The 13,554-nt window shown below is 55.6% G+C and overlaps 3 protein-coding genes across 3 annotated transcripts; 2 read left to right on the forward strand and 1 right to left on the reverse strand.

Moving 5' to 3' along the window:
- Window positions 1-84: 84 nt before the first annotated feature.
- COL26b_005723 (uncharacterized protein) lies at window positions 85-1,909 on the forward strand (the record flags this gene model as incomplete). The annotated part of the gene is made up of 3 exons (XM_053178562.1): window positions 85-139; window positions 211-653; window positions 704-1,909. The coding sequence occupies 3 exons, from the start codon at window positions 85-87 to the stop codon at window positions 1,907-1,909; spliced, it is 1,704 nt and encodes a 567-aa protein (XP_053037573.1).
- A 575-nt stretch (window positions 1,910-2,484) lies between these two features.
- Window positions 2,485-4,658, reverse strand: COL26b_005724 (uncharacterized protein; the record flags this gene model as incomplete). The annotated part of the gene is made up of 4 exons (XM_053178563.1): window positions 2,485-3,931; window positions 3,985-4,336; window positions 4,395-4,586; window positions 4,649-4,658. The coding sequence occupies 4 exons, from the start codon at window positions 4,656-4,658 to the stop codon at window positions 2,485-2,487; spliced, it is 2,001 nt and encodes a 666-aa protein (XP_053037574.1).
- Window positions 4,659-7,330: 2,672 nt separating this feature from the next.
- On the forward strand, window positions 7,331-11,985 carry COL26b_005725 (uncharacterized protein; the record flags this gene model as incomplete). Its single annotated transcript, XM_053178564.1, has 3 exons — window positions 7,331-7,675; window positions 7,732-11,202; window positions 11,251-11,985. The coding sequence occupies 3 exons, from the start codon at window positions 7,331-7,333 to the stop codon at window positions 11,983-11,985; spliced, it is 4,551 nt and encodes a 1,516-aa protein (XP_053037575.1).
- Window positions 11,986-13,554: the final 1,569 nt, after the last annotated feature.

The following is a 13,554-nucleotide window of genomic DNA, read 5'->3' on the forward strand; positions in this document are numbered from 1 at the left end:
GAGCTTTTATGTGATTCGAATTGCATCATATCAGACAGATTTTGATACCCAAAAGAGTGTACGATCTTCTCGTCTGCCGTCGTCATGAGTGCCGGTCCCCTGTATCTCGGGTTCGATCTATCAACCCAACAGCTCAAGGGTCAGTTCATGCATCAGTTGCCATCTCACTCCACCATCATCATTCGACTCACGATGCTGATGACTGAACAGCCATCGTCGTCCAGTCTGACCTCACAGTCGTCTCCGAGGCCAAGGTCGACTTCGATGCTGACTTCGGCAAGCAGTATGGCCTGAAGAAGGGTGTTCTAACGAACGAGGCCGAGGGCGAGGTCTACGCCCCCGTCGCCATGTTCCTCGAGGCAATCGACCTTGTCCTTGATCGCCTCAGCAAGAAGACTCCCATGGACCGCATCAAGGGCATCAGCGGTTCGTGCCAGCAGCACGGCAGCACCTACTGGAGCCACGATGCCGAAAAGCTCCTCGGCGGGCTCAAGGCCGACAAGCCTCTTGTTGAGCAGCTCAAGGCAGCCTTCTCGCACCCGTACGCCCCCAACTGGCAAGACCACAGCACGCAATCGCAGTGTGACAAGTTCGACGCCAAGTTCGAGACGGCTCAGAGACTCGCCGAGGTCACAGGCAGCGCTGCTCACCACGTACGCCCCTCTCTCACCGCATTTACGTGATAGACACTGACCAACCGCAGCGCTTCACCGGCACCCAAATCATGCGTCTTCGCCAGAAGCTCCCCGAGATGTACGCCGCCACCTCCCGCGTCTCCCTCGTGTCCTCGTTCCTCGCCTCCGTCCTCCTCGGCACCGTCGCGCCAATCGACATCTCCGACGTCTGCGGCATGAACCTCTGGGACATCTCCGCCGGCAGCTGGAGCGAGCCCCTCCTCGAGCTCACCGCCGGCGGCAAGTCCGGCGTCGCGGACCTGCGCTCCAAGCTCGGCGAGCCGCGCCACGACGGCGGCGGCTCCATGGGCTCCATCGCGGCTTACTTTGTCCAGCGCTACGGCTTCAGCAAGGACTGCCAGGTCGCCCCCTTCACCGGCGACAACCCGGCCACCATCCTCGCCCTGCCACTGCGCCCGATGGACGCCATCGTCTCCCTCGGCACCTCGTCCACCTTCCTCATGGTCACCCCCGTGTACAAGCCCGACGCCGCGTACCACTTCTTCAACCACCCCTGCACGCCGGGCCAGTACATGTTCATGCTGTGCTACAAGAACGGCGGCCTCGCGCGCGAGAGCGTGCGCGACGCGCTGCCCAAGGCCGACGGCGGCGACCCCTGGGCCAGCTTCAACAAGGCCGTCCTCGACACCCCGCCGCTCGACGTCCGCTCGGCCGACGACAAGGCGAAGCTGGGGCTCTACTTTGACCTCCCCGAGATCGTGCCCAACATCAAGGCCGGCACGTGGCGGTACACGGCCAACCAGGACGGCAGCTCGCTCGAGGAGGCCGCCGCGCAGTGGAGCAAGGAGACGGACCCGCGCATCATCGTCGAGAGCCAGGCGCTGTCGATGCGGCTGCGCAGCCAGAACCTCGTGCACAGCCCCAAGGACGGCCTCCCCGCACAGCCGCGCCGGATCTACCTGGTCGGCGGCGGCTCGCTCAACCCGGCGATCGCGAGGGTGATGGGCGACGTGCTCGGCGGGTGCGACGGGGTGTACAAGCTCGACGTCGGGGGCAACGCGTGCGCGCTCGGCGGGGCGTACAAGGCGGTGTGGGCGCTGGAGAGGAGCGAAGGGGAGAGCTTCGACGAGCTCATCGGCAAGCGGTGGAAGGAGGAGGGTGCGATCCAGAAGGTCGACGACGGGTTCAAGGACGGGGTATTCCAGAAGTACCAGCCGATCGTGGGCGCGTTCGAGGAGATGGAGCAACGGATTCTGAAGGTTGCGCACAACTAGAAAAGATTTGATGGAATGATAGAATTATGATAGAATTTTAGACGGTGAGGACGAATGAATGCAAGCGATTTGATCATTTTGGGGCGCGACACACACATGCGAAGACGTCACGAGAGAGTGGACAAGTAATAGCTAATCGTCTTGTATTGAGCAATGGTCCTGAAGCCAAATCAAATCCACCGGATTACCTCAACCAAACTACCCTAAGCGGCCAAAAGACCAAGAAGTTTCCTGTCGTGGTTTCCCAAATGAATCCCTTTTGACCAAGTCCTTCGCGCATCATACAAAGCCCGATTTTTTTCCTTTCTCTCGTAAACCTGGGTTCCCAAATCCTTTTGTTGGGGGTATCAATTCATCATCATTGCGTTAATCATTCCTTTCCGTAACGTTCGTGCTGTTGTGCAGTGCAACAGTGTGAAAGTAAAAGTGCTTTTTGTGTTCTTTTGTCATCGACATTGCGGGCAGGCAGGGCAGCGTGTGACTGGATCCCGTGAAGGGTTCCGGTCAGGTGTGCAGTGCGTTACGAGAATGAGAGAGTGATGACAGGAAAAAGAAAAAGCAGGAGAAGTGAAAGATTAGAAGAGGACCAGCAGGGCCAGGACGAACAGGACCAGGCAAGTCTGGCAGTTCATCTGGGTGGGGTCGAGGGCGGCACCAAAGACCACACCAGGCTCGGCGCGCTTCTCAGCAGAGGAGAAGACGGGAGCGGTGGTGGTGGCAGGCTGGCTGGGCTTGACAGGGCCAGCGGGGTGAGTGGCAATGGTGCCGTTGGCGCCCGTGGGGTAGAGGGGCAGCTCAACACCCTCGGTCTTGGTGTACTTCACAGGGGAGCCGGTGATGTAGACCGTGGTGTTGATGGTGACCTCGGGGGTGGGGGTGGTCAGGGTGGTGGTGTTGGACACGCCCGTGATGGTGGAGAGGGCGGTCGTGACCACGTCCGTCTTGCTCAGGGTGAGGGTGGCGGTAGCGTTCTTGGGGACGCCGACCGTGGAGGTCTGGACCTCGCCTGAGACGGTGACGGTGAGGGTGCTGATGTCGACCTCGGTGACGACCTCGACGGAAGAGGAGGTGGTGTTGAGGAAGGGGGACAGCGTGGGGTAGACGGTGACAGTCTGAGTGGCGCGATCGGTGAGCACGATCGTGGTCTCAATTGACTTGGTCTTCTTGACAGTGGAGGTGGAGCTGAAGGGGGAGACAGTGAGAGAGGAGGTCACGGTGGTGGTAGCATCAGAGGAAGCAGATGCGCGGTGAGTCTCGGTGACAATGTCAGTGACTGTCGTGGTCGCATCACCGGTGCCCTGGCTGACCTCGGAAGAGGCGGCGTGGGGAAGGGCAGAGGAGACGGTGGTGCTGTAAGCGACAGTGGTGCCGTCGACAACGGTCTCGAAGATTGTCTTGGTGTGTCTCACGACCACCGTGGAGGTCTTCTTGGCCTCGGAGGTGACGGACGTAGTGGTCTCGCTGACAGCGCCGGAAGACGAGCTCGTGCTGGTAGGCTTGAAGCTGTCGATGGTGATGGTGTAGGTAATCAGAACGGTGTCGGTGGCCTTGGAGGCGGAGACAGATGAAGGAGAGGGGGAGACGGTCTTGGTCTTTGTCTTGGTCAGGGAAGAAGTGGAAGAGGCTGAGGAGCTGGGCTCAGCGGTCTTGGTGACGGTGACGTAGACGGTGTGGTCGTCCATGGAGCACTGGGCCTCCTGAGTCGAGGTGGCGAGGGGCTCTGAGGTGATGTAGACGGTCGAGACGAGAATGGAAGTGGGGGTGTAAGTCGTGGTGACCACAGCTTCCTCAATCGTGGAAGTAACCTGCTTCACGGAAGTCACAACGGCGGTCTGTGTCTTGGTAACCAGGACGGAAGAGACCTCGATGGAAGGCTTCTGGACCTGAGAGCTGGACATGCTGGACTTCTCAGAGGTGGACTGAGAGGTGGACTCAGAGACGCTCATGGAGGAAGCAGAGGCAGTCTGGATCGCGGTCTTGGTCACAGAGGTGGTGATGAACTCGGTGATGACATCGACGGACCTAGGAAAAACGTCAGAAGACTGCGAATGATGAGAGTGTAGGGTTGAGCTTACTGGGTAGCAGACTGGGTGCCGGTGACGCCCAAGGCAGGAGACACGGTGGTACCCTGAGACTGCTCGTGAGTGCGAGTCTGGGTGCGGGTCTTCTTGATGGTAGTCGTGGACTCCACGGAAGTCAGGTTGGCGGGCTGAGTGGTGGTCTCGGTCTCCTCAGGGCAGTGAACAGCAGTTGAGGTCAAGACATCAATTGAGATACCGGTAGAGACAGCGGTGAGGGTGTGGTTGAGCGAGTAGTGGGTGCCGTTGTAGGATCCAGCGTGGAAGTTCATGACAGGGAAGCGGGGAACGATGGCAGCAGCCTGAGCCTGGTCGGCAGCGTTCTTGCTCTGGATCTCGTTGCGGATGGCTGGCTCAAGTGTTAGAAAAGCTGGGCAGAACTTGAGACGAGCTGAGTATGAACTTACCGACGTAGGAAATGCCAATAACGGCCGAGAGAACGCAGAGACCCATCAGGAAGACATAGGCCAGGAAGCAGAAACTCGACTTGCGGTAAGCAGCCCAGTCATCCTTCCACTTGGTGGAGCGAGTGATGGAGCCATCGTTGATCTCCAAGAGCTCGTCCTCAGCGTAGTAGCCGCTATGACGATGCTTGCCGTCTGGTCAGGTGGTCAGAATGCGAAAAAAACAGATTGTGAGATTTGTTTTTGAAAGAACTTACTATCCATCATCTTGAAGATGCTGCTGACGATCGGTGTTTGTAAGGAATGACTTTCTGTTTTTTGTTAGTTGATTGTTAATGGATCGAAGGAAGTGAGTTTGTGAAGTGAGAGGCTGAGATCGGGGGAGAGCGATAGGGAGAAGGAGAGAAAAAAAAGGCGCGAAGCGAAAAAGAACGCGGCAAAGTTGGTGATACTCACAGCTTCTGTTCTAGAGAACGTGGGAGTCTGGATGAGAGACGGCGTGGTGAGTGGGTGGTGAAGGGAAAAGAAAGTTGAGATGGCGATAGAAGAGTGAAGGTGTTGGTGAGAGAAAGAAGGTGAGAAGGAGGCAGTGGGGAAAGGCGCGTCAATAAAGGTGAGAAGAAAAAAACAAACTTGTGCGCTCGCTTCTGGGAAACAGATCGAAGAAGGAAGGCGCAAGGAGGGAGTGAGTTTTTTCGTCTCTTGCTCAGACTGGTCTGCCACAAAGAACGGGTGGTATGAGGAGAGAGTGGGCAGAGATGAGGTGCTCAATTGAGCTGTTGAGTGGAAAGGGAGAAAACAAGGCAAATGTGCTTCTGGGAGCTGGGAGGGTAATTTGAATATGGAGAAAATCGTGAGGATGAGGAGACCTCAGAAGAAGGGGTTTTCGAGGCTGAGAAGCTGCCCCAAGGGTTTTGATGGTAAAGTGAGAAGCAGGAGAGGTCGTGAGATTGAAGATCTTATCGACATACCTTGAGACTGAATTGTAGAATGAGTGTTGGAAAAGAGACGAACGAAAGAGGCGCAAAGTGCTGGTGAAAGTTAGTTAGATGGGATGAGGAGGAAGAGGATTTTGTGATCTCTCGGGAAGATATTTACGTACCTTTGGTGGCGAACGAAAGTTGTCGAGTGTTTGCGCGAAGCTGTCGTGGTGGGTGGAAGAAGAAGAGAAGGGTTTGTTTCTGTGGGATCGCGACAGGAGAAGGAAAAGGTGAAAGGCGGGTGGGCGGTCGAGGGAGGGTAGCGAGCCACGTGGGAGAGCAGAACGGCACAAGGAGCGGCAGGACAAGAAGAGGGCGCCTCACACCAAAGAAGTCTTGATCGAATACTCATCCAGCCAGCTCGCCTGTCTACTTATTCACCTAGGTCGGTCTACGATACCAGGAGGGCAGGGTGCCCAGCAACCAGGGTGCAACGGGCTCACTGGACCTTCAGCGACCTACTCCCCAACCCATCGCACATGACTGATTGTGCATATCAGACCTGTAGCTTACCTCGAGATATATGTTTACTTGCAGGGGAAAAAGATAGACCTAAGAGGTAGCTTGCGGTCTCCTCCAGCTCAGCTCTGAACTTTCTGACGGTCAACTTCACGTTCCCAGTCGCTTTCAGAGATGATGGTAATTATTTTTCAACGAAATTTCAACTGCAAGAATGAAACTTGATTCAAGAATCAGGTCACTTGAAGTGAAAGGTCCCAAGTAAACAGCTTGTGGTGTTGTTGCCATTGTCCCCATCAACGGGACTGAAGTTCTTGGGTGACCGCCAAAAAGGGTTCACTGTGTACTTTCTCAAAATGTCGGCCAGAAGGTCGTATTGTAAGTGAAAATCAATTCCATCTCGATCTTTGCGTCGACCAGATCGATGAGACGGGACCAGCTGAAGGAAGAAGGGCTGCTTCCTCCATAGAAAATTCTCCTTGTGACGGAAAATAATCCATGAGGCGTCACACTCCTACTAATTGACAGTCACTCGACGCCAGCACCTTTCAGCGCGGCAGTCGCAGGTCTTGCCGATCCCCCAGTCCTGGGAAACGCAATCGAAAGCAACTTTATGCCTGCAAATATCTAAGATTAGTACCCAAATATCAGACTCTACATGGTTTCTTTGGCTCTATCCTCGAAGATCGAATTGAATCGTTGGACCACTTGATTGAAATGGTCGCGTGCTCAACCTTCTCGAGCGGCGACTCGGTTCGAAACCCGGGGAAGAGGACTCAATGGCATTTATCTGTACCATTCACTTGAATTTCCCACGAAAATTCCTCCTATCCACAAGGAAGATTGCACTTGCGCTGCCCCAAACGCATGAGGTGAGGTTGAAGACAGCAGAGGCTCGAGTGCCCGACAAGTGGAGACAGGAGGTTGAGCGTGGAACGGTGAGCTCCGTCGTGGTCACACTCACAGCTGCGACTTGTGCTGCACCAGCCACGCCGGGCCCGAGGCATGACAGGGGAAGCCCCACTTTCACGTCGCGCCCGGGCCAGGCTACACGCCACGACAAGGGAAGGTGTAGGTGCAGCTCCTGCTTGCTCCTGCTGAGGCAGGTCCCACTCCCGTTGAGTCGACCTTGAGGTACCTTACCTCCCCAGCTCCTGCTACTCAGCTCAGGTAAGCACGCGAAACCCGATGAACTGCAGGCGCAGGCGCGTAACACGACTCGACCCTTCCATCCATTTTCGTCGCAACACTCAAGGCCCCTCGAGCTTCCACCCACCTCTCGTCGCCACCACGCAATTGGTCTGTAATTCGGCGCGCTTGTTTTGGTCGCTTCGCTCTTCATCGATACCTGCGACGCGCAACTTTTTCATCCATGACTTAACCTGTGCGCGCATCATCGACTCTTGACACGTTCCGTCGACCGAACACACTCTCGATAATCGTCTTCCCCGCTTCCGCACACCACGTCACCCGCCGAGCGCCCTCTGCATACCTCACGAGATGGCGCCTCGTCGCGGTCGCGATGAACCTCAGGAAGAGGTCGAGGAGGAGCAGGGCGAAGAGCTCGTCAGCCTTCAATTCGACGAGGAATTGACGTGGAGACCCGGAAAGCCCATACCCACCACAGAGCTGCTCAACCGCTTGCAGGCTCTCTACGAGGAGCTGAGCAGCATCGACCAGGATGCTGTCAACGTCGAATCTCTTAATGATGTCTCCCACGCCTTGGGCCAACGCAATTTGTTGGCGCATAAAGACAAGGGTGTGAAGGCGTATACTGCAGTGTGCATCTCGGAAATCCTCCGCCTGTGCGCCCCCGACGCGCCCTTCACCGCGGACCAGACCAAGGTCAGTCCCCTAGAATGTTGTGTATTCTCTGCCCAGCCTAACAATTGATCTTGTAGATGTTCTTTAATCTCCTCGTATCGCATATCTTTCCGTCATTGAGCGACCAGGCTCATCCCTACCACAGCCAGCACAAGGCCGTGCTGACTGCACTTACCGAAGTAAAGAGTATTCTTCTCATCAACGATGTCGATGGCGCCGATGAGATGCTTCTCCGTCTTTTTTCTGTATTTTTCGATGGTGTCTCGGGAGGTTCCAGCTCGGAAGAGGGCGTTTCCAAGGAAGTTGGTAATACCATGACGGAAATGCTCATCGCCCTTGTCGACGAGGCCTCCGGCATGAACCCCAAGGTTATCGAGGTCATCATGGCCCAATTCCTTAGAGCGGCACCTCCGGGTGGATTCCAGAGCCGTACGGAACGCGGCGAGCAGAACGGTAACCAGTCCACTTTGTTGCCCAAAGACGAACCACCAGCCTACATCATGGCGAAGGAAATCTGCAACGTCTGCACCGAGAAAATGGTGCACTACGTCAGCCAGTATTTCAGCGATGTCATCCTTGATGCCTCGCGTTTCGCAGCAAAGACAGTAGGAAAGCATGATGAAGAGGACGATGAGGATGCGCCCAGAGGCCCGACGGATTCGGAACTTAAGGAGCTCAGAAAAGCTCACTTTCTGATTAGGGAACTTTGGCGCGCCTGCCCGTCTGTTTTGCAAAACGTGATTCCTCAGGTTGAGGCAGAGCTCTCGGCCGACAACGTCGATTTGCGACAACTGGCTACGGAAACTCTCGGAGACATGATCTCTGGACTTGGCGCTGCTGGCCCACCACCTCTCCCCGTTTTGGATCCCGCTCAGTACCCCCCGCTGCGCCTGGCCGATGAGGCGCCCAGCCAAGTTTCCGATAGCGTTCTCACAACGCCACTTTCGCCTCAGTCGTTTGCCCAAACTCACGCGACCGCATACCACCATTTCTTGGGCAGAAGAAACGACAAGACGGCGGCAATTCGAGCTGCTTGGACCAACGCGGTTGGCTACATTTTGGCCACTTCGGCTGGCGGCATTGGTCTCAGCCGCGAGGAGCAATCCGAGTTGGTAAAGTATCTCGGTGAGAAGCTCAATGATGGCGATGAAAAGGTTCGACTGGCTGCTGTCAAGGTTATGGAGCTCTTCAGCTTCCGCGACTTCGTTACCAAGCTTGGAGCACCTGGAGGCGTGGACAAGGATGGATCCGTCCTCAACAGTCTCGCAGACCGCTGCCGTGACAAGCGTAATGCTGTTCGAGTTGACGCAATGACTCTGTTGGCGAAGCTCTGGGCTGTCGGCTCTGGCGAGTTGGCTGCCGGACAAGAGGCTGTTGTTGCAACCCTCTCTGGAATCCCTACACGCATCTTCAATGCATTTTACGCCAACGATCTCGAGCTCAATATCTTGCTTGATCGTGTCCTTTTTGAATGTCTGATCCCGTTGAACTACCCGCCCATCAAGACTCCGAAGAGCACCAGAGCGTCATCAAGCCAGAGCCAACAGAACGCGGGCGTTGCCGAACAGGATCGGATCCGCGCAGAGAGGCTTCTGCTTCTGACGCAGTCGCTAGACTCGGCCGCCAAGAAGGCCTTCTTTGCCATGCAGGGTCGACAGCCTCAGTTTGCACAGGTCCTGGAGACTTTCGTCAAGCAGTGCGAGCTTTACAATGGCGGTGTGATGGATGACAACCGCCCGAAGAAGACGGCGAACCTGGAGCGTACAGTGGGGTACATCACACAATTCTTCCCGGATTCGTTCAAGGTGAAGACGGACCTTCAAAAGTTCGCCAATCAGAACGACCGACGCGCATACCAGCTTGTCAAGTACTCAGTCAGCTCCGAGAGCGATTACAAAACGGTGCGACAAGCCATCAAGGAGCTCGTGAAGCGTATGAACGCTAGCCAGTCGGCGGCCGTTTTGGATACGCTGCTTCCGCTCCTCTACCGATCGGCTTGCCTGCTGTTCAACCGCAGCCATCTTGCGACTATTCTTGACTGCTCAAGAAACGACAAGGACGGCTACGGCACCGTCTCTCACGAGATACTCAATGAGATTTCACAGCGCAACCCTGAGCTGTTCAAGACCCACGTTGGGGGACTGTGCAAGGGTCTGATCGACCAGGCACCGAGCGAGACCAGCGAGAACGATTCGATAGTGGTCGACACGCTCAAGGCTTGCGCATCTTACTCAAAGAAGTACCCGGAAGAGATTCCGCAGGACCGCAAGTTCTCGCAAGCTCTGGTAAGTTATGCTCTGTACGGCCGACCGGTCAAGTGTGCCAAGTACGCCATCAAGATTCTCCTCGCCAAGGGAGACGAGAAGGGACTTGTAAGCGCTACAGGTCTATTGCAGAAGGTCATGGAGGACTGGAAGTACGGCTCGCCTCACTTCCTTAACAAGTTGCAGGCTGTCGCGCAGCTGGAGCTCCAAGCGCCCAAGATTACCTTGGACGCCGATGACGATATTCTCAACATGACGGTCCAGCAGATCCTGCTGCAAGTTCGAGGGGATGCTTCCGACAAGGACCCTAAGTGGGTTGAGGATGCCGACATGGACGAGGAACTGCAGGCAAAGTGCTTGTCCTTGCACATCCTCGTCAACCGCCTCCGGAGCATGCAGAAGGCCGAAGAGGCCCAGGAAAAGGCGCCTCCGGTCTTCAAGTTGCTCAAGACCTTGGTTGTCAAGAGGGGAGAGCTCTGCAAGACGAAGGATACACCAGAGCACCACAAGTCAAGGCTTCGCCTGCTTGCTGCTCAGCTTCTGTTGAAGTTGTGCACCATCAAGCACTTCGATGACCTGCTGACATGCGCCGACTTCGATCGTTTGGCCTTCACTGCCCAAGATCCTGAGCTCCAGGTTCGGAAGGGCTTCATCGAGAAGCTCCAGAAGTACCTGGCCCGGGGCAAGCTTCGCGTGCGATTCTACACCATCATCTTCCTCACGGCGTTCGAGCCCAACTCCGACTTGAAGCAACGTATCGAGACCTGGATTCGCTCCCGCGTGCGCGCGTTGGAGACGTCCGAGCAGCGTCCCATGGAGGCCATCATGGCCAGGCTTATTTCTTTGCTGGCACATCACCCCGACTTCAACAGACTATCTAACCTTGCCGAGGCCAGCGAGGAGGACCGAGCATCTTATGCTAGCGATCTGGCTGACCACGGCCGGTACATCCTATACTACGTTTCGAACGTGGCTACCGAGGGAAACCTGGGTCTGATCTTCAAGTATGCTGAAAGAGTGAAGCAAACTCGTGACGCCATCCATCCCGATGAGAGCGAGAACCTGCAAATCATCAGCGACCTGGCTCAGGCCGTCATCAGAAAATGGCAAGAGAGGAAGAACTGGAGTTTCCAGGCGTTCCCGACCAAGGTCGGCCTCCCTGTCGGTCTTTACACCGCTCTGCCCTCGCACCAGGTAGCCCAAGAGATTGCCGAGAAGCAATTCCTTCCTGTGGAAATTGACGAGAAACTTGACGATCTCTTCAAGTCCATCGATAGGAAAAAGGTATGAATATCCCTTTGACTTTCCAGTATCTCGCTGACAGCCATGCAGAAGCGCAAGTCCATGGACGAAAGGGGAGATCGTCAACCGGCGGCGAAGAAGGCTAGGCAGATTGCTAAGGTCAAGGAGCCTAGGCCACCCAAGCAGCCAAAGCCTCCCAAGGTCAAGAAACAGGCCGCTCCCAAGAAGCCCGCGAAGATCAAGAAGCGCCCAGGCTCTGACATACCCGAGGAGAACCGGAGGCGTAGCGGAAGAGCCACAAAGACTTCCCAGTACGCCGAGCGCGACTCGTCTGATGATGACAAGGAGATGTGGGATGGCGTACAATCGTGGGAGTACATTGAGGGCGCACCAACGCCAGAGGCGGAGGGTTCCGCATCGGAGTCTGAGGACTCGGATAAGGACGGCGACTCGTCTGCCCTCTCAGACGTTCCAAAGGGCGACGACGAAGAGGAGGACGAGCCGGTCAAGGAGACGAGTGGCAAGGCAGAGGAAGATAGGGAAGATTCCCCGTTGTCAGACCTTGACGAAGCTGCTGCAAAGTCAGACAAAGAGGAAGAGGAAGAGGCCGACGACGAGGAAGAAGAGAAGGCCTCACCTCCGCCCAAGTCCAACGGACGCAAGGGCCGATCAGCGGCAACTTCCAAGGCAGCCGCAAAGACGAAGCTGCCGGCCCGTCCCGCACCAAAGGAGAAGGCCGCTCCCAAAACGGCAACCCGAACATCGGCGCGCAGCACACGGGGAAGGCCTGCTCAAGAATCGATGGACGTTGATGACGACGAATAGCTTGGTGCATGAAAAAGTTTGCGGTTCAATCTCTTAGGTTTGTGTAGCTTTGGGCTTTCTTGCGGGGTGGATATTCCTCTGGCGGTCGGGTGTTTGAGTGCACGGCTGGTGCGCTGCAATTGCGAGTTGGTAGCTTATATATATCGTTCATGTGCTTCCGTTTGAGCGGTCAATATACCCCTTAATCGTGTGTTTATCGTGTTTTGTGTCGCAATTAATGCTCGAGTGAGTGTAAATGGCCTAGACTATGCAGCCGACCGCCATCTCTGTGCCGTTGCAAACGGTATAAGCGTGCCTGCCCGATTCGGTGTATGCCTGGTCATCCGGATCCCACCAGCGCCGGGACCGGTCCTCCGAGTGTCGGTTCTGTCATCCCGATTACAAGGAGTCAATCACAGAATGATGCCATACACCACAAATTGTTCTTAAATGAACAAGACAAGCGAGCGTCGTATAGTTGGCTAGTTCTCAACAATTATCCAGCTGCCCAGCCGTTCGTCTTTCTTCATGTATGCGAGGACATTGACCTGTGCTCTGCGCACTGCCAACATGTCGCTTGGTGCCGGTGCCAGAACGATGGCTACGCGGGCACCAAAGGAGTTTCTTTGCATAATGCCGGATAAGCCCAACGTGCTGCAAGTCCGCAAGCAAGTCAAAGGGTAATATATCTCGTCTGCATGGCCGCCTTCTGGTCGCTGCTGACGCCCAGAAAGCCAGCATTACGAAGGAATCAAGCCCCTCATCGAGTCTGGGAGGCTAGTTGCCGGAGGTACGATGTTGTTCCCCACCGCCCCCATGAAAGGGTCACTGTGAATTGAGAGTTGGGCTTACGGGCTCGGGCAGGGGCAATGTTCGATAAACATCCGAACGAAGACGCCACGGAGGCCTGTTTCAGGGGCAGCGTGGTGGTGTATACCGCGGAAAGCCTAGAGGATGTCAAGGCTATCATCGAGAACGATGTTTATGCTACGAGCGGGGTCTGGGATCTCGAGAGGATGCAGATCATTCCTGTGAGTTTCGTCTGTGACTAGGCTGAAGAGCGGCTGGCTGACTTGTTGGATAGTATGTGGCTGCTGTGAGGCAGCCTCTCTCGTCATGAGAGGGGCCTATGGGACGGAGCACGGTGGCCGCCGAGAAGCCTTGGGACTAGTACAGGGAAAGAAGACCTTGAGACATCAGAGACTCCTTTTGAAGAAAAAGCTCCAGGAGAAAAGACAGGTTCATCGTCACTTCTGGAAAATATCTGCGTGGGAACGATTGGCTGAAATCTGGGCTATGGACGTCTTGTTTGCTGCAGCAGCATGTAACGGTAATAAGTCTTGGTCTATCGGTAGATCCAGGACTATCTTACTGTTGCCCTTGTCATCGTCCTACTCGCAGGTCCTATCGATGCTCCCTTCCTTACTGCCGTTCATCTTGGTAGACTTTGCTAAGCACTCTTCCTCCGGATACTTCGTCATGTGTTCTTGAATCAATTGGCGTAGTTTCATCTTGCGGAGGTAACGAGCCAGACGCTGCGCCCCATCCTTTCCGCGACTGCCGTTATCGTACGGATTGGCGCCGTAGTCT

The sequence above is a fragment of the Colletotrichum chrysophilum genome, assembly GCF_026319265.1.
Source record: "Colletotrichum chrysophilum strain AFK26 chromosome Unknown scaffold_39, whole genome shotgun sequence".
NCBI lineage: Eukaryota > Fungi > Ascomycota > Sordariomycetes > Glomerellales > Glomerellaceae > Colletotrichum > Colletotrichum chrysophilum.